This window comes from Neolamprologus multifasciatus, chromosome 9 (genome assembly GCF_963576455.1).
Source record: "Neolamprologus multifasciatus chromosome 9, fNeoMul1.2, whole genome shotgun sequence".
In the NCBI taxonomy this organism is placed as follows: Eukaryota; Metazoa; Chordata; class Actinopteri; order Cichliformes; family Cichlidae; genus Neolamprologus; species Neolamprologus multifasciatus.
The window spans coordinates 12,541,843-12,569,401 of record NC_140447.1 but is presented as its reverse complement, the minus strand read 5'-3'; the positions used below and the strand labels follow the sequence as shown (position 1 = coordinate 12,569,401).

At 40.9% G+C, this 27,559-nt stretch overlaps 2 protein-coding genes across 3 annotated transcripts; both read left to right on the top strand.

The window, feature by feature from the left end:
- The first annotated feature begins 9,681 nt into the window (after positions 1-9,681).
- LOC146511198 (sialoadhesin-like) lies at positions 9,682-14,657 on the top strand. 2 transcript variants are annotated; one of them, XM_085172968.1, is made up of 7 exons: positions 9,682-10,138; positions 10,449-10,500; positions 11,003-11,377; positions 12,156-12,461; positions 12,548-12,805; positions 13,443-13,524; positions 13,630-14,657. In XM_085172968.1, the coding sequence occupies exons 1-7, from the start codon at positions 9,839-9,841 to the stop codon at positions 13,709-13,711; spliced, it is 1,455 nt and encodes a 484-aa protein (XP_085029094.1). In that variant the 5' UTR covers positions 9,682-9,838; the 3' UTR covers positions 13,712-14,657. The 2 variants fall into 2 exon arrangements, with proteins under 2 accessions (XP_085029094.1, XP_085029095.1); XM_085172969.1 differs by having other exon boundaries at positions 10,008-10,138; positions 10,441-10,500.
- Positions 14,658-14,774: 117 nt separating this feature from the next.
- Positions 14,775-27,300, top strand: LOC146511197 (myelin-associated glycoprotein-like). Its single transcript, XM_085172990.1, has 8 exons — positions 14,775-15,253; positions 22,074-22,142; positions 22,272-22,655; positions 23,837-24,142; positions 24,595-24,849; positions 25,787-25,871; positions 26,397-26,436; positions 26,597-27,300. Exons 2-8 carry the CDS (start codon positions 22,100-22,102, stop codon positions 26,672-26,674), a joined length of 1,191 nt encoding a protein of 396 aa, XP_085029116.1. The 5' UTR covers positions 14,775-15,253; positions 22,074-22,099; the 3' UTR covers positions 26,675-27,300.
- The last annotated feature ends 259 nt before the right edge of the window (positions 27,301-27,559 follow it).

Sequence of the window (27,559 nt, the reverse complement as noted above, 5' to 3'; positions counted from 1 at the left end):
GGAGAAGATAGTTGTTGAAAGATTTTGAATTATATTACTTTATTATCTTTATTCAACTGTGATAATTGTTTATGTTTAGCTTTATTTGAATTGCACAGTAGCGTGTCAGCAAATTCTTTAGCTGACACCCACAACAATACATGTGGGTGTTTAGACAACACCCACATGTATTGTTTTAACCCACTACAAGATCGTTTATCAACTTGTCCATCTTTGTCTTGCAAGGCTGCATCCTGTGCAGCCTCGTATGCAATCACCAGATAAGAAGTTGTTTTTTCCTAACTTGTACTCCACCCATGAGTGTTACGTGAGTATATAATAAAGTCTGACCAGATGCCTGGGCGCATTCCTGCACAGGATTCGCCCATGTACATGAATTAACTCTGGGCCCGTGATTCTTTGCTTTCCTGAGGTTTTTCTCCTTACAATAGTGAAGCAGGAAAGAGCAGCATCGGCTTCAGGACATAATGGAATCTCATATAGGATATATAAAAACATCCCACGAGTCCTCAAATACCTGTGGAAGATGATGAAGGTAGCGTGGCAGAAAGGAGTGATTCCAAAGGCTTGGCGAAGAGCAGGAGGTAATCTGATCAGCTAGTTTCTCCAGATCAGCCTCTGAAAGGTAGAGGAAAAGATCTTCTTCAGTGTCTTGGCCCAAAGACTATCTACTTTCCTGCAAAGAAACAACTATATTGACACACATTTACCATGGCAATGGAGTTGGTCATGCCGGCATCTCGGTGGGTAGTGGAAGGTGAGAGACTAAAGAGTGGCCGTCATGAACCAAAAGGTTTGCCCAGGAAAGTGGACCCAAAAATGCAGACAAACATGGGCAAAGAATGCTCACAGTGACGTTTATTTGGAAACGTGATCTAAAGTGACGAGGGGGGGCAAAGAGGCTAGTGCAGGAATGGGGAAGAGGTCAGAGAGCCAAGGGAATATTCTGTAACAGAGGGAGAGGCAGTTATGATCTGGAGAGAAAACTGGAGCCTGATAACTAGTAACTGGAGAATAGTTTGCCTTACTGTGCCAGTCCGGGTTAATGTCACTGAGGGGAGGGGAGAGAGGTCTGTGGAAAGCGTCTGGAGGGTCTCAGGCTGAGGCATGGAGGTCGGAGGGCAGGCGGGCGAGCAGGCTGGGAGACAGGGACTGTCCAAGTAAGGTGAGGCCAAGATGGAAACTCCGCACCGATAAGAGTAGAACAAACTGGCGAGGAGGAGCCGTTGAGTCAGCTGAAGTAAGTCTCCTGCTGATTGCTTGCAGCTGAGGCTCAGGTGAAGCACTGAAGTCTCTGCCCCAAAGGGATGGCTCAGCAGCCACAGAAGGAAACCCCCTCCAGGTACTCCCACGGACCATGACAGTAGCCTTCATCTTCCACCCATTAGAGCCTACATGGATGACATGACCATCATTAAAACAACAAAACCATGTACTAGGCGATTGCTACAGAAACTCCAGGACAACATAGAATAGGCAAGAATGGAGTTAAATCCAAGTAAATCTCGCAGCATCTCCATCATAAAAGGAAAACTGACAGCCGAGCTATTCTACCTGTATATCAGTGGAGAACAAATTCCATCAGTCTTAGAGAAGCCCATAAAGAGCCTGGGGCGGTGGTACAATGCAGACCTCAATGATACGTGGCAACTAGAACAACTAAGGCAGAACTTGGCTAATGACCTCAAGTGGATTAACAACACTGCACTCCCAGAGAAACTGAAGCTCTGGTGCTTCCAGTTTGGGTTATTACCCAGACTACTGTGGCCTTTGACAATGTACAAGGTCTCACTCAATCATGCTAATCGATTAGAGAGGCTAGTGAGCTCCTACGTTAAGAAGTGGCTCGGCCTTCCCAAATGCCTCAGCAGCGTTGGACTCTATAGCGACGGGATACATGGTAGAGGAGTTGTGCAAAAGTGAGGCTAGAGATGTCACTCATGGACTCCCGGGACCCAATAGTGAGAGGCACTGCTCCCACCCTAGCAATGGGGAGGAAGTGGAACCCATCAACATCTGTGCTACAGGCCAAATCTGCTCTTTGTCATCCAGCCCGTTCTCACTCCCGAGGCGTAACATCCTTGTTGTTACGTCCCGCAGCATTCCTGAGGAACGTGAAAGGTGATCGTCCGCGTTGTTATGGTACTCGCCGGGTTATGGATGAAATCCAGTGGAATGACGGTCCCGCGGTAATAGACATTCCAGCCCTGTATTCCAGCCCTAAACCTAACCTTATCCCTAACCCTAACCATAAGCATATTCCTAACATTAACCAGAACTTTAATGACATGAAATAGTGTTTTCCCAAGTGATTTGAAGAAAAAGAGCAAACATGTGTAGATTGAGTCCAAACGGTTCTCATATTTCCTCATTTTTCCGATGTCATCATTTAGGAACGTGTTAGCTGCCCAGAAATGTAATATGCTGATGATTTATCACCTAGCGTAAAATGTTACGCTTTGGGAGTGAGAACGTGTTGCTCCATCACGACGTGGTGGTTCACATCCAACAGGGAAGTGGAGGATTTGATCTTGGAGCAGTAACACCTCGGTGGCAACAGGCATCTGTCACTGAACATCAAAAAATGGTGGTGGAGGAGGTGCGTCGACAGGAGTAAACAGCCAGACATGCCAGAGCCGTGGCACTGGCCAAACAGGGTCACTGGATGAACTGGGAGAGTGTGGAAAAGGGGAAACTGTCATGTAGTGAAATCTGGGGCATGGAGTCTAATAGACTAAGTTTCATCATCCGAGCGACATACGATGTGCTGCCTTCCCCAATAAATCTGCAGCTGTGGTTTGGAGAGGACCCATCTTGCCCCATGTGTACAGTCCCAGCCACACTCAAGCACATCTTGGTTGGTTGTAGGACTAGCCTTACTCAGGGCAGATACACATGGAGACACAACCAGGTCCTCAGGTGTCTAGCCGACAAAGTTGAGTGCAAAAGAAAATCCATCAATGCTCAACCTTTCACGAACCAAGAGGGTCGTCGGCTTTCATTAGCATTTGTCTGGGAGGGAGACAAGTCGAGGGCAAACCCCTCAACCCCGGACCCGGGACCGCTGGCCAGGGATTAGCAGATGCTGAACTTGTATAAGAGGCTAATTTTTCCCACAGAGATCATAACAACTACTCTTCGACCAGACCTCTCCCTTTGGTCTAACTCCCAAAAACTTGCGTACGTCATTGAGCTGATGGTACCATGGGAGGAAGCAATTGAGGAAGCATTTGAGCGTAAGAAGCAGTGGTATGCCAACTTGGCAGCTGAAGCAGAGGACAGAAGCTGGAAGATCAAGGTGCGCCCGGTGGAAGTGAGGTGCAGTGGCTTTGTTGCCAGTACAACAGCAAAACTGCTTAGAGAGATTGGGATCAGAGGACAGGCGCAATGGCAGGCTATAAGAGAATTAGCTAACACTGCTGAGAGGACCAGTCACTGGCTATGGTTAAAAAGGGCTGAAATCAATTGGGCAGCTAAGGCAGTCAGCTAAATGCGAGAGAAAAGAAAATATTCTGCTCTTCTCCCCTCTGCTCTTCTTCCGTTTTCTGGGAGGCAGTGGGGAGGTAGAGTGTACAGCCTGATCCGGCGGGGAGGTGTAGGAAGCCAGATTGGGTGCCCCCCTTCTGGCTCTCCTCTCTCCTATCTTGTCCCTTTTGTCTTACTTCTCTCTGTCACCTTTTCTACCCCTTTGAAGAAGTGAGGCTAAAGAGGTATGTGTTATTTCTCAGTTGCAGTGAATAGATAGGAGAAATATAAACTGCAGAAAACTAAACAGAAGAAAGAAGAAGAGAAATAACAATTTAACATAAACTAGTGACACACTCTGGTACCTGATCAACCCTGGCCTCATTGGATGAGGGTGTCTAGTGATAATGGCCGAAACACCCGATGAATCCAAGGTCCACTACTGACGATGTGTCCCAAATCTTAATATGATAATCTAGATCACATCTCTTATTCCCCCCCTCCAAAAAAAAAAAATATATAAAAAATGGCAGATTAGCCTGGGTAAAAGACCAAAAGTTGAGGCACACAAAAATGTGTGCTGCTGGTAAAGTTTCTGGGCTGTCTTTCCTCATAACAGCCATCCCTCAAGATTCTCGCCATTTAAGGCAAAGCATTAACAGGGACTACAAAATCTAGTTCGTTTTACTGAATCAGAATGTTTTAAACCATAATGAATAATGTCTTCAAAATCCATAATTCAAATGATCAAATATCCAATTGTGTGTTTTTAATTCAGGGTTTCAACAAGTTCCTGTGTGTGAACATGGTGACAGTCGGCATGTTGCTGATTGTCCTCTTTATTCCAGGTGAGCTGTTTGTTCACTCATTCACAGACATGGAGTCATTTTACAATCTGAAAATTACTGACAAACAAAATCTGAAAGGTCAGTGAAGATAGAGTCAACAGTTTACTAATCATGACACTGTATTTACAGCTGCTTTGGCTGGCTGTCCTGATGGAGCAGACCTCTTCATAACTGCACCAAAGAAGCTGGAAGCACTGAGTGGATCTTGTTTGCAAATCCCATGCAGCTTCAGACCCAAGGAAGAACAGAAATTTATCAGCACAAGAAAAACCTTTGGAGTGTGGATTAAAAATGATGATAGATTTGGCATTTATCCAAACAATGTGATCTTCAACAGTAGTGGAGCAGTTAGCATCTATCCAATGAGTATTACTGGGAACCTGAGTCAGAGAGACTGCACCACTCTGTTTACTAATTTAACCACAAAATACACAGACACATACTTCTTTAGAGTAGAGAGAGAACCATTCAAGGCAACAGCTCATTGCAATTCTTTTCAAATAACAGTCAGAAGTGAGTTATTTTGAATACGTTTATAACAAAATGACAATAATTCACATTCAGACAGTTGATCTCTAATCTTTGGCTACAACAGCTTCTTCTGATTCTCTTCCAATAACAGTCAGAGGGGAGTTATTTTTAAAACTTTTAATGATTAATAACAAAATGACAATAACCCACATTCAAATAGTTGCTCTCTATTCATGTTTACAACATCTGTTGAAGCTAAAAGTAATACAGTCACAGCGATTTTCCCAATTTAAATTTTATTTCTTAACTGTACAACTGTACTGTTCTTAACCTTCCAGAAAACAGTCAGTATGTGTCATATTTTTATTGTTTCATGACATTTTGAAAAAACAGTTTCAGTGTGTGACAGGTCTGTACAGAACACAGTCTAATTTAAAGCCAGTTTTAATCTCTGTTTTTAGATTTTTAACTTCCATGTCTGCATCCAGCTCTACTGATGGCTTTCAGAAATGTTCCTGAGTTTATGCAGCAATTCTTTTGACAGAACTGTTTGTGTTCAGTGCAGTTTGACCTGAGGCCATGAAGATCACTGTCCTTATGCTGTTTGTTGTGAGGAGTTATTTTCCATCAAGGAGTTGACCGTGCTGTCACGTTGCAGGTGATGAACACTGGGGGGAAAAGGCTGTTTTGGTGGGGCGCGGTGGCATGCGGACGCACCTGGATGGCATCCGCAATCACTGTGTTAAAGACACAGGGATTCAGGGTTGTTGGTGTGCGTGTGTGTGGTGGCAAGGAGTATGTGTGGCCTGCAGCTAAGAGCTGTAGTCGCACTGTGTGAATAAAGTTGGCTCTCAAATCACACCTGTGGACCCTTCATCCCACTTGCCACACTGTAATGAAGACTGTGCGAATCATAATACCGGTCATCTTTGAGCGGTGAGGCAGTTACATACCAGCATGTAATTTCAAATGTATTTTCATGAGTTATAACTTAAATCATAATGTAACCAAAATCAAATGAGAAGCTTTCCTGCTTCCTAACTTGTTTCCACCTTTTTCTTTCAGCTGGTTTAGATCAAGACGTCCCAACAAACCAGAGGCAGAAAGATAAGCAGAGCTTATAATCTAACAACTAAAGAGTCTGTAAGTCTCATGAGGAAGTAAAATCTTATGGCGTTATTCTTGTGCCACTATTCTAAGTGCACGTAAAAAAAAATTGAGCGCACGGAAAAATTTGCAAGTGCAAGTGTTGCATTTTGAGGAGAAATTTGAGTGAACAAAATACATTGCTGCGTGCAAAAAATGTATTTCAGTGTTTGCTATTATCCATACACACACGCAATAGCAGCCCCTCTAGCTCAGTTTTGCAACAGGCATCTCCAAAAACGTTAGAGCACTTGTGCAAATATGTGATGTCTTCATGAATCGAGCAGATATTTGAAGTTTACACAGCACCATTCTCGCATGAAAATATTTTAAAAGTTTATTTTGTGACCCAGAAAGATTAATATTTCAAACTCTGTGTTCCTCCGCCACTGCCTCATTTGAGTTTTGGATGAAATGGATTCTGGGATATTGCATTTCGTCATTTCGAGCTGATTGTAGACCAAAACAGCCAATTAGATTTTTTTGCATCTAAGTCTGTGATTGGCCCTGTCTTTCACTCACACGGACACACCACCACCATCAACTTTGCTAAATTGCTAATAAAAAACATTGATCAGGCAGCCGTGATTGAGTAGCAATGTAAATCCAACTATTTTTACGGTTGTTGTGGTCGTGATGATTTTGTGAGGCCACATGGAAAAGGCTTGGATGAGCTTTCCAAGATTTTACAAGTGCCTCCATCGCTTGTGTCCAGATCACACGCTGCACTGCCGTGCTAATCCGTCTTTTTCACCGACATTTATGTGTTTGCGCGTGCGCAGTGTGAGAAGCTGCGGTGACACCCTCACGATGGTCAGGAGGATTTCAAACCTGTTTTGAACGCCCTGGACAGAGATCTCCGATGTTATTCCCGGGATCTGCTGGAGCCACTCGCCTAGCTTGGGAGTCACCGCACCTAGTGCTCCGATTACCACGGGGACCACCAATACCTTCACCCTTCACATCCTCTCGAGCTCTTCTCTGAGCCCTTGGTATTTCTCCAGCTTCTCGTGTTCCTTCTTCCTGATATTGCTGTCATTCGGAACCGCTACATCGATCACTACGGCCGTCTTCTTCTGTTTGTCTACCACCACTATGTCCGGTTGGTTAGCCACCACCATTTTGTCCGTCTGTATCTGGAAGTCCCACAGGATCTTAGCTCGGTCATTCTCCACCACCCTTGGGGGCATTTCCCATTTTGACCTCGGGACTTCCAGGTTATACTCGGCACAGATGTTCCTGTACACTATGCCGGCCACTTGGTTATGGCGTTCCATGTATGCCTTGCCTGCTAGCATCTTGCACCCTGCTGTTATGTGCTGGATTGTCTCTGGGGCATCTTTACACAGCCTGCACCTGGGGTCTTGCCTGGTGTGATAGACCCCAGCCTCTATGGATCTTGTACTCAGAGCTTGTTCTTGTGCTGCCATGATTAGTGCCTCTGTGCTATCTTTCAGTCCAGCTTTGTCCAGCCACTGGTAGGATTTCTGGATATCAGCCACCTCCTCTATCTGCCGGTGGTACCTACCGTGCAGGGGCCTGTCCTTCCATGATGGTTCCTCGTCTCCCTCCTCTTTCTTGGGTTTCTGCTGCCTGAGGTATTCACTGAGCACGCTGTCAGTTGGGGCCATCTTCATGACCTATTCTTGGATGTTTGTTGTCTCATCCTGGACTGTGGTGCTGACACTCACCAGTCCCCGACCCCCTTCCTTCCGCTTAGCGTACAGCCTCAGGGTGCTAGACTTGGGGTGAAACCCTCCATGCATGGTAAGGAGCTTTCTTGTCTTTATGTCAGTGGCTTCTATCTCCTCCTTTGGCCAGCCTATTACCCCAGCAGGGTACCTGATCACGGGCAGGGCGTAGGTGTTGATGGCCCGGATCTTGTTCTTACCGTTCAACTGACTCCTCAGGACTTGCCTGACCCTCTGCAGGTACTTGGTGGTTGCAGCTTTCCTAGCGGCCTCTTCATGGTTCCCATTCGCCTGCGGGATCCCCAGGTACTTGTAACTGTCCTCTATGTCTGCAATGTTGCCTTCTGGTAGTTCAATCCCCTCAGTTCTGACTACCTTCCCTCTCTTTGTTACCATCCGACTACACTTCTTCAGCCCGAACGACATTCCAATGTCATTGCTGTATATCCTGGTAGTGTGGATCAGTGAATCGATGTCTCGTTTACTCTTGGCATACAGCTTAATGTCATCCATGTACAGGAGGTGGCTGACAACTGCTCCGTTCCGTAGTCGGTATCCGTAGCCAGTCTTGTTAATGATCTCACTGAGGGGGTTCAGGCCTATGCAGAACAGCAGTGGGGACAGAGCATCTCCTTGGTAGATCCCGCACTTGATGGTGACTTGTGCTATGGGCTTGGAGTTGGCCTCTAGTGTTGTACGCCACATCCCCATTGAGTTCCTGATGAAGGCTCTTAGGGTCCCATTGATCTTGTACAATTCTAGGCATTCCAGTATCCAGCTGTGGGGCATTGAGTCATAGGCCTTCTTGTAATCAATCCAGGCAGTGCACAGGTTGGTCAGTCTGGTCTTGCAGCCTCGGTTGACTGTTCTGTCTACCATTAGCTGGTGTTTTGCGCCTCTGGTATTCTTGCCAATTCCTTTCTGTGTCCCGCTCATGTATTGACCCATGTGCCTGTTCATCTTAGCCGATATGATGCCTGACAGGAGCTTCCATGTAGTACTGAGACAGGTTATTGGTCGGTAGTTGGAGGGGACTGGTCCCTTCTTGGGGTCCTTGGGGATCAAGCATCTCACTGATCACTGCTGCCGTATTGTAGATCAGATTGTTAGTGTCGATAATCGTGGCTGTAGGTATCGTCCGCTGCATTAACATCATCTAGCAGACCTTCTGAGGGTACTTCACGTAATCTTGGTAACCGGCTTCGGGGGATCCAGGTTTCAAGCTTGGCCATGGTCCTATATTTCAGGTCAGTTCCTCTCGCACTCAATGATCCTTCTCCTGTCGTATTTGGGGCTATGTACCCAATCTCAGGTGGGGGTGATGATATCTCCCCCCTGACCTGGCGTCCTGACTGCTCCTTGCCGTAGCATTTATGTTGTACCTCGTCAATCTCTAGCTGTGAAAGCAGTCCCTTCTTTCGAATGTTGGAACACTGAGCTACTAATTGTTTCGCCGTCATTGTGGATGTTGGGTATCGAAGAATCCATAGGTCCCTCATCCTATTCATGTAGCCCCCCCCTTCCACCGGGGTTACTTGCGTAGTAATTCCAACAACGCCCTGTTTTCGTCTCTTGCCCACCGATGCCTTCTTGTTCCAGTAGCCCACTTCTCGTCAGGGTGCCCTGGTTCCTCAACACCTGACGCGGACCTTGTTGATCCGGGCGACGTCCGAGCCGGCATGCCTTCATATTTATCTGTCTCGCTCATGTCTGCGGTAGGCTCGCTTAGCATAGGGGGTCTAGCCTTAGGACCCTTACTGGATACAGACGCCAGGACGTCAGGCAGGAATCGAACTTGCGATCCTCTGCTCCAAAGGCGTGTAGTCTAACCACTACACTATCCAGCTGTGTTGGATCCCCGTTGGGGAATCGAACCCCGGTCTTCCGCGTGACAGGCGGAGATACTGTCCACTATACAGTAACATTAGATTAACGTTAGATTAATGGGAGCAGTATATATATATATAGATATATATATCTATATATATATATATATATATATATATATATATACACATATATATATATATATATATATCTATATATATATATATATGTGTGTATTGTGGTGGAGATGGATGGGGTTTGCTTTTCCTGTTTTCTTTAGGTGGGTGAGTGGGCGTGGTTGCAGTTCTCGGGGTGTTCAGCTTGTGGTGTTTGGCATCGTCAAGCTGGTGAAGAACAGCGGTGTGCCAGCTGTGCTTCAGCTCTGTGGTAATGGGCTCATTCCGGGAATCTCCAGCTGTAATCTTCGTCTTCTCGTCATCCCTCTGCAGAGCTACTCCTACTAAGATCGCTCGTCTGTTTACTCCGTTCCGTTTTCCTGCTTTGGTCAGAGCATCATGTGATGCCATGCCCGTAGCAGCTTTGCAACCAAGTAGGCTGGCCTTAGCTCACTTTCTTAAAGAGCATGTTCTCCTTCTGAACTTCCTTCGTTTTAACAGCAGTCAGGCTACATGGTTCACTGTAACTGTGCTAAAACCCCCTCATTTCGTTGTGAAATCACTCGTTCACTTGGTAAGGAAACATTTCATTGTTACTCTCTAAAACTAATAATTATTTATTCTTTTACTTAAATGTAAGACGTATTAAGTAATTTTAAATGTAATATGTATTAAATTTTACTTGGTTGTGTTGTTGTTTTACATGAACTGTGTGATTATAGATTCAGAGAGATCACTGCTAAGGAAAAAAATGTTGTTAAATAGGGGAAGTTCTCTTGTGAAACAACTTTAACAGACTGTCGGTGCTGTTTTAAAACTTCATGTGTGGAATGATTAGATAAACAGATTTCTTTGTGTTTGTGTGTTAAAATGCAGGGAAGGAGTTTGTGAACATGGTGACAGTCGGCATGTTATCGGTTCTTCTCTTTGTTTCAGGTGAGCCGTTTGTTCACTTATATTGAAATCATTTAAAATGTGAATTTTATTTGGAAGAAAAAGTGACCCCACAGCTACTTTTTCCAACTATTATTGTCCTAACTTGAAATTTAAACGCTTTAATTGATAATTTCTCTTTGGTTTGTTTACAAAACAAGAATTTAAATGATAACAGAAGAAGAAGTCAAATGACTGAAAGGGTGTAGGCTGAAGCTACAGCTTGTAACACCTACAGCTTAAGAAAAAATAATGAAAGTATATTAAATCAATTACACTTTTAATGTCTAATTTAAAAACCAAATCATGAGAAAAGAAAAAGAAATAATCAGTAACCCTTTATGTCTAATTCAGGTCTGTTAAAACCTGTGATTGTGTAATAAACACACAGATACAGAAATCTAACGACAACAATCACTTAATCAAAGATTATGTTCTAAGTCTTGCCTGGACTACAGTACAGTATTAATGTGTGAATAACTTAATCAATGAATTGTATTTACAGGTGCTTTGGCAGACTGTACAAAACAACCAGGACTCTCCATAACTGCACCAAAGAAGCTGGAAGCACTGAGTGGATCTTGTTTGCAAATCCCTTGTAACTTGGACATGAAATTTATCAGCACAAGAAAAATCTTTGGAGTGTGGATTAAAAATGATTCTAGATTCAGTATCGAAAATTCAAAAAATGTGATCTTCAACAGTAGTGGAGCAGGTAGCATCTATCCAATGAGTATTACTGGGAACCTGAGTCAGAGAGACTGCACCACTCTGTTTTCTAATTTAACCACCACATACACAGACACATACTTCTTCAGAGTAGAGAGTGAACCATTCAAGGCAACAGCTACTTGTGATCCTCTTCAAATAACAGTCAGAGGTGAGTAATTTTTTAAAAAAATGTAATGTTTAATAATAAAATAACAGTAACCCACATTCAGGTAGTTGCGCTCTATTCTTTGTCTAAAATATCTGTTGAAGCTAAAAAAAAAAAAAAAAAAAAGCAATATAGGGTCAGTGATTGTCCTGACTTAAGGTTTATTCATGTGTGGCATACAACTCTTTCCAAAAAAAGTCAGGCTGTAAAATGTAAATACAAATCAGAATGCAACAATTTTCAAATCATTTATAGTGTCCGTAATTTCCTCAGTGCAGACAGACCAGTTTGACACCTGGACTCTTTCATCAAACATAGAAAAACAGACGGATGCATTTTTGACTATTTTCGAAAACAGGTTTGATCAGTTGAAGCCAGTTTTAATCTCCGTCTCACTTCATGTAAAGTAATTTCAGCTAGACGAAGCAGGAATGGACTTGTCTGCGTTCAGTGCAGTTTGACCTGAGGCCATGCAGATCACTGTCATTCAATAATGATTTTAGGATTTTTACAGTGTGTTTAGAGAGTCCCCAACTGCTAATTTGTTTTAAACATCAAACATGTGACAGAGTGGTTTTTAATAACAGTGCAAAGTGTAGTGTGCAGTGCAATGCCGTATACTGGATTAGTGTGTGTTAAGTGCAGAGTTTAAATAAATAACAGAATAAATAATTCCATATATACACACATAGTATGAATTTAGAAGAGGTTTTGAAAGCATTAGGTTTGCAGATTTTAATCAGTGGTACAAAGAGCAGTGTGATTTTATGTAAAACCACAGATTCTCCTTGGAGGCCCGATATTACAATCCCAAGTGATCTGAAGGAGAAGGAGTCTGTCACTATAACCTGCTCAGCTCTCACTCCCTGTCCACACTCCCCTCCTCAACTCACCTGGAATCTCCAACAAGACTCTCACAACAAAATAGAGGAAAACACAGATGGAAGCTTTACAACTAAAATCCAGCAGAACATCACTCTGTCAGACACACATGATGGAAAGAAGATCAGCTGCTCTGCCAGATATCCTGTGAACCAAGGAAAAGACACCAAGACAGCAGAGACAGAAGAGACTCTCAGTGTTTCATGTAAGACAATCAGAGTTTGTTGTTGAACCGGATCCTATAGGACAACATGATTTGTGTGATATGTCTTTGTTTGTTTGTTTCTCCAGATGCTCCTAAAGACACCTCAGCATCCATCAGTCCATCAGGTTTGGTGTCAGCAGGCAGCTGGGTGAAGCTGACCTGCTCCAGCAGAGCCAAACCTCCAGTCAGCAGCTTCACCTGGTTCAAGAAGAGCAGAGATGGAGCTGTGAAAGTATCTGAAGGAGAGATTTACGGTTTCAATGTAACAGATGGAGGAGTTTATTACTGTGTGGCCACTAATGATCTGGGTAATCAGACATCAGGAGTGATTCATGTGACTGAAGGTAAGGTTACTCAGCAGATTTATTTTCTTTTCGTTTCAATTCTCCGCTTATCCTTTTCAGGGTAGCGGGGATCTGGAGCCTATTTCAGCTGTCTTAGGGCGAGAGGCAGGGTACACCCTAGAAAGGTCACCAGTCTGTTGTAGGGCTAACATAGAGACAGACAACCATTCACACACTCAAATTCACAGCTATGGGCAATAAATAGTTGTCAATTAACCTGACCCCACTAACTGCATGTTTTTGGAATGTGGGAGGAAGCCGGAAGTATCTGGGGAGAGAACCCACGCAAACACAGGGAGAATATGCAAACACTACACAGAAAGGGCCTCACCTGATAGTGGAATTGAACTATCAGGTGGTGGCACATCTGCAGCATTTTCTTCTTTTTTTTTAATTTATTTTTTTGATTATTCCATTTTTTGTGATATATCTCAGAAGAAAGTAGAAACAGAAATGTATTTTATCTGAGACTGAATTTGTTTTATGAAGTTCAAAAATTTTATTTCATCCTAAAATGTGTGGTTTTTCATGTGTTAGACTTAAAAACTTGTCTTTCCCTTAAATGGTCTTATTTACTCTTAAATGTTCATTCTCTCACATACTGTGTTAATCAATCTCAAATCTTGTTGCATTACAGGTGGAAACCTGGTTGGTGTCTACACTATAGTGAAGACTGTGGGAATCATAATGCTCGTGATCACACTGATGGTTTTTGTTTGGTGAGACAAATGTTTCTGTGATACACTCACGTGAAGCCACAAACAAACTCATCTGTTGTAAAATAAAATAATTCATTTTTTCTTATATTTTGGTTTTTCCTTCAGCTGGTTCAGATCAAGACGTTCCAACAATCCAGAGACTGAAAGCTGTCAGATGAGCAGAGTCACATCACAACACATCAACTAAAGTTTCTGCAGGAGGAAAAACTCCACCTGAAAATATTACTGAATTCACTGCAGTGATGTTAAACAGTTGAGTAGAGATGGTGTTGCAGGAATGGAGACATTTCCTTTGAGGACAAGTTCATCCCATTCCTCAACTGGACTGAAATTTTATTAATAGGACCTGCTTCACTCTAAGGTTAAGCATTTTATCCATGAACATTGATCTAACCCTACACTTATGTAAGACTGCTGCAGCATGATGCTTGGACAATCCTGGCAGTTTCCACTCCATTACAGTTTTAGCTGTTTTCCTAACATTAGTATTAGATTCAGAATCAGACTCATTATTATTTGGCCAAGTTTGTGCACACAAACAAAAAACAAGGAACAAGTTACACAAAGTCTATACAAAGTATTGGTGCCAAACTGAGTTGTGTAATATGCATATGTGTTATGACCTGAATGATGTAAGAGTGGGTCATTTCAGTGTTCATCAGAATGACAGCCTGGGGGAGGAAACTGTCTCTGTGCTTTTTGTAAACAGCGGTCTGTAGCGCCTGCCTGAAGACTGTAGTTTGAACGGTTTATTTCTGGGATGTGAAGCGTCTGCAGAGATGTTTTCCGCCTGTTTCTAAACCCTGGACTCTTACAGGTCCTGGATGGAGGGAAGATTCTCTCTGCAGACCTGACTGTCCATTGAAGTCTGGCCCCTAAATAGCTTTCCACTGATAACTACTGTCCCCTTGTGGAACTTTGCCAAAACAATTACAAGTATTTGAATGCCCCGAGGTGCTCAGGCGGAGGTGGGGGAATATCAGTGCTTTACAAGTGCAACTTGTAAAGTTGTCATTCATTTACTCTGAGCTCATATCATCCCCTTCAAATCTAAGTTTGAAAATCAATTTTGGTGTGTTATTATCCACCAACTTCCTAAATCCTGTGACTTCCAGAATGAATTCTCTCATCTGTTTTCATATATTGCCAATTTGACCAATTCCCTTTCATCGGTAATTGTGATTTAAACACTTGTGATAGTAAAGTATGGAACCCCTGGATCCGGTTTTTACTCCCATCTTATCCATAACCTCCCTGCATATGTTGTCACGGTCCTGGGCCATTGACCCACTGACCCATTGTCAATGCTGCAGCAGTCTTAAATAAGTGTAGGGTTAGATCAATGACCCATTGTCTTTGCAAGCTCCTTTGACGACCCATTGTTTAGTGTTCTCTGTGCCTCCCTTATGTTTGGCCTCTGTGTTTCTTAGTTGCTCTTTTTCCACTGTCATGTGTATCCCCTAGTCAAGTCTGCGTCTCAGTGTTACGTTGCCTGTTTTACTTTGAAAATCTGTGTCCTTGGTGAATGTATTGGGTGTTGCTTCCCTTGGGTCTCATCATGTCTGATTTCTCCCAGCTGTGCTCACCTTCTGTGTCTCATTCCCCTCGTTATTCCCCGGTGTATTTAAGCCCTGTGTTTTTCTGTGTAAGTGTTGTGTCATCTCTCATGTTGTGTGTTTCTTTGTGTGCCTCTTGGTGAAGTTAAGGTTTTATTCTCCAGCAGTGTTAGGTAAGTTACTTTAAATTAGTAACTTAGTTACATTACTAGTTACTTCTATCAAAAGTAACTCTGTTACTTCAAGTTACTCGTTACTTTCAAAGTAACTAGTCACTAGGGAACGTAACTTTGGTTTTACTCAGAATTCTCTTGTTAATGTGTTGCTTCTGTAACTGGATACCCAGCAAGATTGCCAGTCTTCTAGCTTGCTTACTTGCCACAAGTGCACTATGCCACCTACCAATAGAAAGCAAAAAAGTAATCTGCATATTTCCACGAGAGAAATCCCACGCCTGGACCATTGTTGACCGCCGCCATGATTCTAGCCTACGTCACAGCGTCATGTGCGCTTTTTATATCCAACACAAACTGCAAGTGTGGTGCTTTCAACTGTACTCAGAACTTGGAAATTCTGCCTTCCGAATAGAAAGATGTAGGTAACACCAGACTGCAGATGAGCTGCATACAGGGTTGGACTGGGACAGAAAAATCGGCCTGGGCATTTTGACAAGAGACCGGCCACCATTATAGGAAAAATCATAAAGTCTTTGAATGAAAACAAATGCTGTTGTGACAGTGATGTACACTGTTTTGATGGTATATATGCATCAATCTATCAATCGCTAAACATTTTAAACCAGAATAAGAAAGTAAAGTATTTCTTTGTGCCCCCCTCTCCCTGTTAATGCCCTACCTGGCCCCTGGTAAAACTTTGCTAGATCCGCACAGTTACCAGCTATCAGCTACAGAAAAAGGATCCTGGTGTTATTTGTCTCTCAGAAACAGTTCATAACTTCCCTTCAACTCATTCATGTCACCTAAAAGGTAAACCTGTTTCTCCATCACCTGTTCAGCTCTGGTGATTCAGTAAGAACATCTCCTGGTTTCATCTTCATGTTTCCCTCTCACCAGATAACCAAACCGATATCATGACCAGCAGCTTTACAGCTGTGGCTCCAGCAAACATCAGCTGATACTAGAAATTAATATTAAATCAATTCTAACAACAGCTGATCAAGCTTAAACATGCTGCTGTTGTTGAGCACGACATCCACTGGTTTCCTCTTTCTGGTGCAAAGTGGGCGATAAACAAAAAAGAGAGACGGGACTTGTGACAGAAAAGCAGATCATCTGATCATTGATCAGTTTCAAGATTGAAGTACAATGTGGGCCATTTATATGGATACACTGTAATAACATGGGAATGGTTGGTGATATTGAAGTCCTGTATGTGGCACACAGTGTTGGGGAGTAATGGAATACATGTACCGCCGTTACGTATTTAAAATACAAAATATGAGTAACTGTATTCCGTTACAGTTACCGTTTAAAAAGGTGGTATTTAGAATACAGTTACTTTGTTGAAATAAATGGATTACACGGCGGTACTTCCCTGTTTCATATTGTCGCTGGTCAGGACTGTTTGGGTTTTGTTTGACAGCTACGTTCTGTTGTTCCAGGCGGCAGCGTTACGGGTGCCATGGTTACAGGGTGACGCTCTCTCTCTGCGTGTTTCCTGGGTGAGAGAGGCCTTTTTGTTGTTGTTGTGATAAGCTAATAGGCAGAATGCTACCAGTATAGCTCTAAAGAATGTAGCATCATAGGCAGTGTAGTCCGTGCTGCAGGGAGAATGGACCGCCATACCCGTTATGGGTCTGTGAGCCCGAGGAGGGAGAAAAAGGAAAGGTATGAGCTGTCATCGATTAAAAACGGGAGCTGGAAGCATGTAAATATAATAATAACCACTGCAGCCAAGAAGAGTGCCTGACAAGCCCAGTTGTAAGTAAGCTATTAAGACTCGACTGTACACCGTCTTCGTGTTTTCCTCCAAAACTTCCGTTGGAGCAGCCTTTCAACGCCTCTCTCTGTCTCTCGCTAGCAAGGTTGACCCAGACAACAAAGTAAAGCTATTTTTCGAGCCGACACAGAACCCACCGTATTAGTCAGAGGTCCCTTTACTAGGTTCGGAGCCGCGGACCTTCAGTAACAGTAATAAATCACAGCAATAGTACATTCACTAGTTGTAAACAGCATGATAATATATTAAGTAATCCAAAGTATTCAGAATACGTTACTCTCATTGAGTAACATAACGGAATACGTTACAGAATACATTTTGGGGCATGTATTCTGTATTCTATAATGGAATACATTTTAAAAGTAACCTTCCCAACACTGGCGGCACATTAGTATATGTGAGGGGGGGAAACTCCTCAAGATGGGTGGTGACCATGGTGGCCATTTAGAAGTCGGCCATCTTGGATACAACTTTTGTTTTTTCAATAGGAAGAGGGCCATGTGACACATCAAACTTAGTGGTAATGTCACAAGAAAAACAATGACCCATTGTCTGCAGGTCATAACTTAGACTGCAGGTCATAACTTCTTACCTGAAGTTCAGTTCACCTGACACTCGGACCGGCGGCCGCCTCGAGTCTCTCCTCCTCCTGCGTCCCCTTTCCCTCATCCACCTGCTGGTCTCCACCACTTGCTAATGTTACTGAATCTGTGGAAGCTCTGCGATAGCCACCACACGAAGTAACGACTCTATCTAAATCCCAGTAACGATTAACGCGTTCCTGATTTCGGCATAATAACATAGTTACTGTAACACGTTACTTAATAACGCGTTAGTCCCAAAACTGTTCTCCAGTTTACTTTAGTCCTGTATCATTTCTGTGTCAGCAATAAAGCTGCATTTTGAGTTATTCCCATGTGTTGTGATGTAAGTAAGTAAAATTTATTTATATAGCGCTTTTCACAGATGATAAAAAAAATAAATAAAAAAATAAAAATAATAATAATAATAATAATAATCACAAAGTGCTTTACAACACAGGAAATGGAAATATAAAACAATATAACAGTAAATAAAATGGCAAATAACTTTTTGCATTTTGGGTTCTCTTCCTGCCTGCACAGAGCCGAATCATAACACATGTCTGATCTACCGACTGGTAGACTTGTAGTCAAGACCGCCTAATCCGAGACCAAGACCAGAGGGTATCGAGACCAAGACAAGACCAAGACCAGAGGGTATCGAGACGAAGACAAGACCAAGACCAAGACCGAGACGAAGACAAGACCAAGACCAAGACCAAGACCGAGACAAAAAAAGTCTTTAAACTGCAGCCAGATGCTGCTTCGTTTACGGGTCTCGGGCATATTTATGTGTTTTTGCTTTCGCACAGCCCTCCTCACCGCTGTCTACTGTCTCACTCACTCACTGAAAGGACTGACGCATGCTCCACTTGACTGTTGCGTCTCTCACCCTCTCTGTTTTTCACATAATGATATTATCCTATATCCTCGCATGTGATTGGCCACAATATGGAGGGATTGGAGCGTAGCTGAGCCACTGTGTGAGAGCTGAGCAGCCAAAGGAAATTAAGTGGGGGTAGAAATGACTGAAAGATTATTAGGCTCTGTTTTGAGCTTTGTTCAAAAAAGAATGACTTCATACATATATATATATATATATATATATATATATATATATATATGTATGTTTTTTAATTAAGCAGCAAGGCAGAACAAAGTCGGGCCTGTATCAAGACACAGGGACTAAACCCCAATTCAACCAGACCAGAACTGATCCAGAATTAAAACAGGACTACAACAGTAACCAAGACAGAACCAGAATCAGAACTAGATGATAGCAGCACTAAAAATCATCTTAGACCTGCACTACACTTATTTTTTAATTCTACCAAAGTACACTATTTAGATTCTGAAAAGTTTATATAATTATTCAGCCTTGTTGAGCAAACAAGCCTGCATAACTTAATAAATATAGAATTTTAAAAGTAACAAACGCTATCTAAAAAGATACAATAGGTACGAGATACATGTTCTGATGAGTTTTTGGCAAACAACCATTTGACTAACTTGTGTGTCTCACCTGCTCTTGTTCCATCTCTGTTCTGTCGTCATTTTCGTCGTCTCTCTCCCTCTCTGTTCCTCTCTCTCCCTCTTTGTGCTGACAATCAAACCAAACACAAATATACAGTGGAAACCAGATATTTACATACTCTTCAGATAAAAACACAAACACTTTTTAATTGTAACATCAAATCAGACTAAATGTTTCTTTTTTTAGATTGATAAATATAAAAAACATATTTGTTAACTTTAAGAGTAAAGAGAGAAACTGTCTGTATTTCTTAATTGTAAATGGCACCAAATTGTATTCAAAATTGAGCCACACTTATGGAGCTCCACAATTCTTTTCCAGAATTCTTTTCCAGGTGTTTTGGTTGACAGCTCTTGATTTTTCAAAGAAACTTTCCCATTTCAAAGAAACAGGCTCTGTGTTTTGCCTTATATGCATCCACAGCTGCGCCACCAATTTACCCACATGGACTCTACTAACCAATCAGAAGCTTCTTAAGCTCAGAATGGAATCATCTGGAGTTTTCTTAATTAATCTTAATTAACAATAAACTTAGTGTATATGTACTCCTACATTTGATGAAAGTGATTAAAATAGACAGCTCCCTCTTTTTATTCTGACATTTAACTAATTCAAAACACATTGCAACATTTATTTATCTAAAACAAAAGTTTACTCTAAATTGATGTTTAACAGAAAAAAAAAGGTTTTATGTTTTCTCCCTAAAGTGTATGTAAATATCTGGTTTCAACTGTGAATATACTGCTGTGTATTGAAATTCCTCTTGTTTTGCATAGATATACTGAACATACAACAACAACATACAAAGCATAATATATAAAATAACATCTACCTGAGTTTTTTCTTTGAAAGAAGCTCCTTATGTCCATTGTTGTGTTCATCAGTACACAACTGAAACCGATTTAGAGAGTTTGTTTAGCCGTGGAGGGTAACAACTGAAAATATGAGATGTAAGCTAAGACTCTCTAAAAAAATCAGCATTGTCGTTCGGCTTTTTATTTATCCATTTGTTGATTCACTCGAAGAGTAAGTAACGCAACCAAGTGATCAGTTTGATATCAATCTTTTGTGATACACCGTCATATTTACATTATTAGTTCAGTACGAATGATTTCCGTTGGTACCTGGTCAAACTTAAGCTCTCCTCTGCAGCAAACTCGCAGGCAGCAGCTTCTCCCCCCTCACTCACATGGGTGCTGTGCTCAGTCGCCTAGTGCCAAAGCTCGGATCATACCAAAATCAGGGGGAATTTAGGACGGTTCGCTCTGTGCTTCGTGTGTTGTTTATGTTTTATACAGTTGTCAGTCAGGCATCTAACAAACAAATTACACTCCAAAAAACCCCATGCTTCAGAAAAAATGACCCGGGCTTAAGCCCAGTAAGACACCCCCCGCTCCGCTGATGGTTGACTCCAAATCTCCCGAACACTATGTCGATTTGAGAGCGCAAGACCGAGACAGCGAGACCAAGACCGAGACCAAGACAAAAGTCCGTCGAGACCAAGACCGAGACCAAGACAAAAGTCCGTCGAGACCAAGACGAGACCAAGACCACGTAAAAGTGGTCTCGAGACCGGTCTCGAGACCAAGACCGGTCTCGAGACATCCAACTCTACCGACTGGCCACACATTTCAATTTTTTTTGACATTGTTTCTGGGAAGAAAACACTAACTGAAAAACTAACTGTTCAGTCTTGTATCTTTAAGGAGAATTTAAGAGCTGTATCAACACATTTTTCAGATGTCAGTGATTCACTTCATGGGTCTAATAGTTTGTCAGAGCTTCTCAAAGTGTGAGGCACACCCCAATGGGCGGCGCAGAACCGTTGCAGGGGGGAGTGTGGTATGAAAAGGAAAAACATTTTTCTTGTAAAACAAAGGGGGGCCCCAGCAAAAAAACAAGTTTGGGAACCACTGGTCTATGTTAATCATCTATATTAAGTTTTAATATAAATGATTAATGAAATTTTTAAGATTCTTATTCTGTCTCAAGCTGGCTTTACAGAATGAAATTCTGAAATTGTCTTATTGTGTCTCCATGTAATCTTTAAAGCAATTGTTGATGAGTTTTCTGTTGTATAAATGTTCTAAATGTACTCTGTGATCATGGCAGGTAGATACATTCTCTCTGTAAATATTCTGGGCTTGCAATCCCTCTGTGTGTCAGAGGGCATGCAGATTGTTGTCATGCTGTCTGTTGTTGATTTCTTTGTTAAGGTAAATAAACTGATAAAGAGTTTCAGTTTATTACTAATCAGTTTTTTTTTTGTTTTTTTTGTTTGTTTTTTTTTAGTATAAATTTTTACGATGACCCTAACAGCTTGTAATAACTCCTGATAATAAGTGACGGTCATACTGGGATTTTTTTAAAAAATATTTTAACCAACGTTAAGCTTGCAGGCTCTGATGGAGTGAAGTTGAAAAAAAAAATCTTTTCGGTTGTGAATGTGAGTTCAGATGTTAAAAATAGACATGTCATATCCTCTCCTTCAACTTTTAAGCAGGAAGGACACAAATGAGTGTATCGTGTAGTTTACTCAGTGGGTATGTCAGTGCTTGCTTTCTCATATGCTGACCACTAGTTTACAGGGTTTATTGTAATTTTGCTTCATTTCACTCTAAAACTGTGAGACTAAACTGGGACTTGTTTGGTAAGGAAACATTTGATGCTTTTATTTAATGACACTTAATCTTTTATTTTGTGATTCTTCTTTTAGTGCACTGACAGATACATTTATGTCAGTTTATTTCCTGGTGATTTGGTTTCACTCATTTCATATGTCAGATGTTGTTGATAATGGTTCCTTATGATGACAGCTCGTACTGCAAAGAGGAAGTTTGGATTATGAATTTGTTTTAAAGAATAATGAAAAATCTCTTCAAAATACATAATTCAAGTGATGTGTGTTTGTAATTCAAGGTTTCAACAAGTTCCTGTGTGTGAACATGGTGACAGTCGGCATGTTGCTGATTGTCCTCTTTGTTCCAGGTGAGCTGTTTGTTCAGTCATTCACAGACATGGAGTCATTTTACAATCTGAACTTAATTGTTGAACAAAATCTGAAAGGTCAGTGAAGATGGAGTCAACAGTTTACTAATCATGACACTGTATTTACAGCTGCTTTGGCTGATTGTCCTGATGAAGCAGCACTCTCCATAAATGCACCAAAGATGCTGGAAGCACTGAGTGGATCTTGTTTGCAAATCCCATGTAACTTCAGACCCAAAGAAGAACAGAAATTTATCAGCACAAGAAAAACCTTTGGAGTGTGGATTAAAAATGATGATAGATTTGTCAATAATCCAAAAAATGTGATCTTCAACAGTAGTGGAGCAGTTAGCATCTATCCAATGAGTATTACTGGGAACCTGAGTCAGAGAGACTGCACTACTCTGTTTTCTAATTTAACCACCACATACACAGACAAATACTTCTTCAGAGTAGAGAGAGAACCATTCAAGGCAACAGCTTCTTGTGATCCTCTTCAAATAACAGTCAGAGGTGAGTTATTTAAAAAAAATAATAATAATAATAAAATGACAAACCACATTCAGATAGTTTTCTGTATTCTAAAACATGATTTATCAGCCTAAAAGTTTCAATACAGTCTCAGTGATTGTCCCGATTTACATTTTATTTCTTAACTGTACAGGATTCTTTCCAAAGCAGTCAGCATGTATCATATTTTTTGTTTCATAACATTTTGAAAACATTTTCAGTGTGTGAGCAGTTTAAAGCCAGGTTTAATCTCCATCTCACTTCATGTTAAATGTGTTCAGAGCAGGAATGGACTTGTAACTTCCATTTCTGCATCCAGCTCTACTGATGGCTTTCAGACGTGTTCCTGAGCTCATGCACTGATTCTTTTGACAGAATTGTCTGTGTTCAGTGCAGTTTGACCTGAGGCCATGAAGATCACTGTCATTCAATAATGATTTTACAACTTTTGCCAATTTGCTTCAAACTGTCCATTCCCTTCACATACTTACTGCTGACAGGCTTCACTCCTTTTATGTGCATGCATGTTAACCCTATAATGCCCTTTGTATCATACTTGATACATGCGTTTCTGAGACCTGTATATCATCAACATGATCAATATTTGCCATAATTTCAAAATGTTATGGACAAAACTTTTGTTTTTTTTAATTAACATTGTTTTTAACAAACTTTTGCCACGTATCTTATGCAATACAAAAATACAACAGATATACAATAAAAATATATCATACACCACATGAGAGCAAAAAATGGTGGCTTTTGTTATAAGGGTTAATAAACATCTCAAATTTCTGGCTGCTTTTTTTTTTTTTTGATAGGTTGGTTGGTTACAAGGTTAATAATTAAACTGATTTTTAAGATACGAAAAGATGACCAAACAAATATCTTAATGAGATAAAAAGTAATCTGAAATCAATTGAATAAAGTAAAAGACAAATGATAATACACATCATAAAAATATTTGAAAATCAAAACAAAAACAATGCACCAGCAAACATGTGACAAAAGAGTGGTTAGTAATCAGTGTAAAGTGTAGTGTGCAGTGCTATGCAGTACACTGGATTAGACTGTGTTGAGTTTAAATAAATTGTTAGCAGAACAAATGATTTTACATTAGACAAATATAGTGTGTTACACACAGTATTTATTTGTATGTATTTTTAAAATCTTTGAAACCACAGATTCTCCGTGGAGGCCCAATATTACAATTCCAGGTGATCTGAAGGAGAAGGAGTCTGTCACTATAACCTGCTCAGCTCTCACTCCCTGTCCACACTCCCCTCCTCAACTCACCTGGAATCTCCAACAAGACTCTCACAACAAAATAGAGCAAAACACAGATGGAAGCTTTACAACTAAAATCCAGCAGAACATCACTCTGTCAGACACACATGATGGAAAGAAGATCAACTGCTCTGCCAGATATCCTGTGAACCAAGGAAAAGACACCAAGACAGCAGAGACAGAAGAGACTCTCAGTGTTTCATGTAAGACAATCAGAGTTTGTTGTTGGATCATGTCAACATATCATGATTCTGCCAGCTCATCATAATTTATGGGATATAATTTACAAGTAATTTTTATTCACAGTTGTACATAAAATTGTTTCAAAAAAACGAAGAAAAATGGAAATACTTAATTTATCCTGCAATGTTTGTGTTACAGAAATCAAAATGTGAAACTAATTATATAAAGAAAAGTCTAAATGTGATACAATATGGAGCTTAAAATTAGCCCTGGTGGTGGTAAAGATTTTTGGCGTCTGTCCTTGTGGTAGCAGACATAACACATTTTAACTCTGCTGCAAGTTTTCATCTCCATGTGCAGATGGAGGTGCAGATGAATCATGCCATAGCAATGCACACGACCCAACTGACTACTATAAATTAAAATTTATTTACATTACATTTATTTATCTAACTCACATATTTTTCTCCAGATGCTCCTAAAGACACCTCAGCATCCATCAGTACATCAGGTTTGGTGTCAGCAGGCAGCTGGGTGAACCTGACCTGCTCCAGCAGAGCCAAACCTCCAGTCAGCAGCTTCACCTGGTTCAAGAAGAGCAGAGATGGAGCTGTGAAAGTATCTGAAGGAGAGATTTACAGCTTCAATGTAACAGATGGAGGAGTTTATTACTGTGTGGCCACTAATGATCTGGGTAATCAGACATCAGCAGAGCTTCATCCAACAGGTAAACGCAGACAGCAGCACAAGAATCAATCATGTATTAATATTAATAAACTGTATGGAGAATTGTGATTAACAGGTTTGAATTTATTGAAGAAAGTTTGGTGAGAATAATGGGAACGCATCCATATTTACAGAAATGAAAGCACTGTCAACAGGGTCCAAGAGCTTTAAGTCATCCTCAGAAAATTCAAGCCCAAACAGAAGAAACAGAAGTGCCCATAATACACTAGTATCAACTGCCATCCGACCTGTCTTGTTCAGGTCGGATTCATTGCCCTAATGCATAGAATGCTTTATTTTCTATTGAACTGAATGATGTGACTTGATATCAATTAGGCCAGTCAGAGGATTAAGTAGGGAGAACTGCTTTGCTGACTCATTCTTAAATAGACCAGCAAACAATCCAGCTTCCATTCATTTTCCATTGAGCATTTATTCCATATTTCAGTCATCCATCCACTTTGCAGTCAAGTACAAGCACATGCAAGCTACTTGAGGGCAATCTAAAGAAGGCAAGGCATTTGACATGCACAAACACAGTCAGCAAAAAAATACAGTCTCCCTACTCACCTGTTCTCCATTTTTGACAGACCGGTAACCAGGTGAATATATTTCCCACTCATTCATTAAAACCTCCCACATGAACCCAAATCCCTGGAATAGACATACAACACCATGCAGACACAACCTTATCACCACAAAGTTTGTGGCCCCGACATTGAATATGCTGCTGTTTTAAATAAGACACGAAAGTAGTGATTGAGATCATTAAGTTAATAGGGAAGCTTTCACTCTCTTAACATTTGATTGAATGTAAATAGATTAAACCATACACAGCAACGTGAACATTTAAGTTACCTTCATATAAGCCTGAACACTCAGTGACAAACATGATATTTATCAAAGTGCATTTGTCACTAACCTTTTTATATCTGCAGGAACACATCAGCCTTTATCATGGTGGGCTGCTGTAGGAGGGATCACTGGGATCATCGTACTCATCTGTATGGTTTTTGTGTTTTGGTAAGACTCTATTCCATCCATGGAATATCGAATTTTGACTCACTTTCCTTTATCTTGTGATATTTCTTGAAACTGTCAATGGTTTAATGTTGACTGAACTTTTAACTAAAACCAGTTGAAGTGTTGATATATTTTTAAGTTTATAGCTTCAGTATTTCAGTTTTTGTATCACTGGGAAAACAAGGCTACAGATGTGAAGTTTCTTCAGATTGTATCATAAGATGCTAAAATATTCCACAAAATAGAAATATTTTTTCATGCAAATGATGATATGATACATTTTATCGTTCCTGCGTGTCTGAAGTTCCCTTTGTGAGTTTCTAAGTTATGTAATTAATTAATTCCACAAGATTCAAAACATATTTTAAAGCGTGTAAACACGTAAGCATTTATTTTGCAATGAATGTGTTGATGTGATGGATTCTGGACTGACCTGTTCAATTAAGCTTGTAGGAAATGTTTCAGGTAGATTGCTCAAGACATTATTATTATTATTTCTGATGATTACATTTCTGTAACTTCTAGGCGACTAAAATCAACACGTCAAGCTTCACATCAGGCACAGGTAGGACACTGACTCTGATGATTGTAGTTTTTACATGTGCACTCATAAAATGAAGGCTTAGCGTGACTGTGCTCAAAAGCAGATTTTAGATGTTAGTATCACCTTACTGTATCCTCAAGCTCTTCATAGCATTTCAAGTTTGGTGCGTTTTATTTCACAGAGTCTGTGTCTTCAAGAAAATGAGGACAGCCATTATGAAGAGATTTTCTTCTCCAACCAGAGACCTTCTTTAGACTGAATGTAGGACAGCAAGTAGGCAACAGTGTAACACAGGCAGGTAATCGGGGTGCTTCAGTACCTATGTAATTAGCAGGCTGCACATCTGGAAAGGCACCATCACTGCTGACGCATATTACAGGAAGATGAATCACATAATGTATCTATTACACCTGCTTGAACTCACAGTAGAAGAATCTGGGTGATGCACTGGGGTGCCTGCAGTCCAGACCTTTAACTACCTGGAAACATTTGGCACATTTTGGAACCAAAAATATGACAAACTGAACACTGTTGAACCCTATGAGACAAGAAAGGGACAACATTCTTTTCCAAAAAGTTACACAAATGCTCTCCTCTGTTCCCCGAGTTTTACTGACTGCTGTTAAAAGAACAGAAAATGCTGAATGCCTCTGTTTTTTGGGGGGGGAATATGTTTTGCCATCAAACTCAGAATGACCTTTTTCTGTCTCTTAAAATAGTACATTTCCTCTCTTTAACCATTTGATATGTGTTCTATGTTCTGCTGTGAATAAAATATAAACTTATGAGATTTTGTTACACCCAGTCTAGGGGTACAGGAATGTAACATAAGAGTTAAAAAAAAGAAGTGACCCCGCCCTGGGCCCCAAAACCATACAGAGAAAAAACAATTTCTTAGTGAACAGCAGTGTTGGTCAAGTTACTTGAAAAAAGTAATCAGTAATTAATTACTGATTACTTCCCCAAAAAAGTAATCCCGTTACTTTACTGATTACTTATTTTCAAAAGTAATTAATTACTTAGTTACTTAGGTACTTAGTTACTTTTTAAAAACATGATTTACAACCTGAATAGGCGATAAAGCGATAGATCTTTCAGCCCAATTCTACTTTTTCTACATAATCCATCATACAAAATGTAATCG

Excerpts from the sequence above, each read along its gene's own strand:
- LOC146511197 (XM_085172990.1), top strand. The coding sequence starts at position 22,100 with ATGGTGACAGTCGGCATGTTGCTGATTGTCCTCTTTGTTCCAG. Across the intron at positions 22,656-23,836 it reads TCTTCAAATAACAGTCAGAG|ATTCTCCGTGGAGGCCCAAT; the intron begins GTGAGTTATTTA and ends TTGAAACCACAG. Across the intron at positions 25,872-26,396 it reads TGTATGGTTTTTGTGTTTTG|GCGACTAAAATCAACACGTC; the intron begins GTAAGACTCTAT and ends TGTAACTTCTAG.
- LOC146511198 (XM_085172968.1), top strand. The coding sequence starts at position 9,839 with ATGGGCTCATTCCGGGAATCTCCAGCTGTAATCTTCGTCTTCTCGTCA. Across the intron at positions 12,806-13,442 it reads AGTGATTCATGTGACTGAAG|GTGGAAACCTGGTTGGTGTC; the intron begins GTAAGGTTACTC and ends GTTGCATTACAG. Across the intron at positions 13,525-13,629 it reads ACACTGATGGTTTTTGTTTG|CTGGTTCAGATCAAGACGTT; the intron begins GTGAGACAAATG and ends TTTTTCCTTCAG.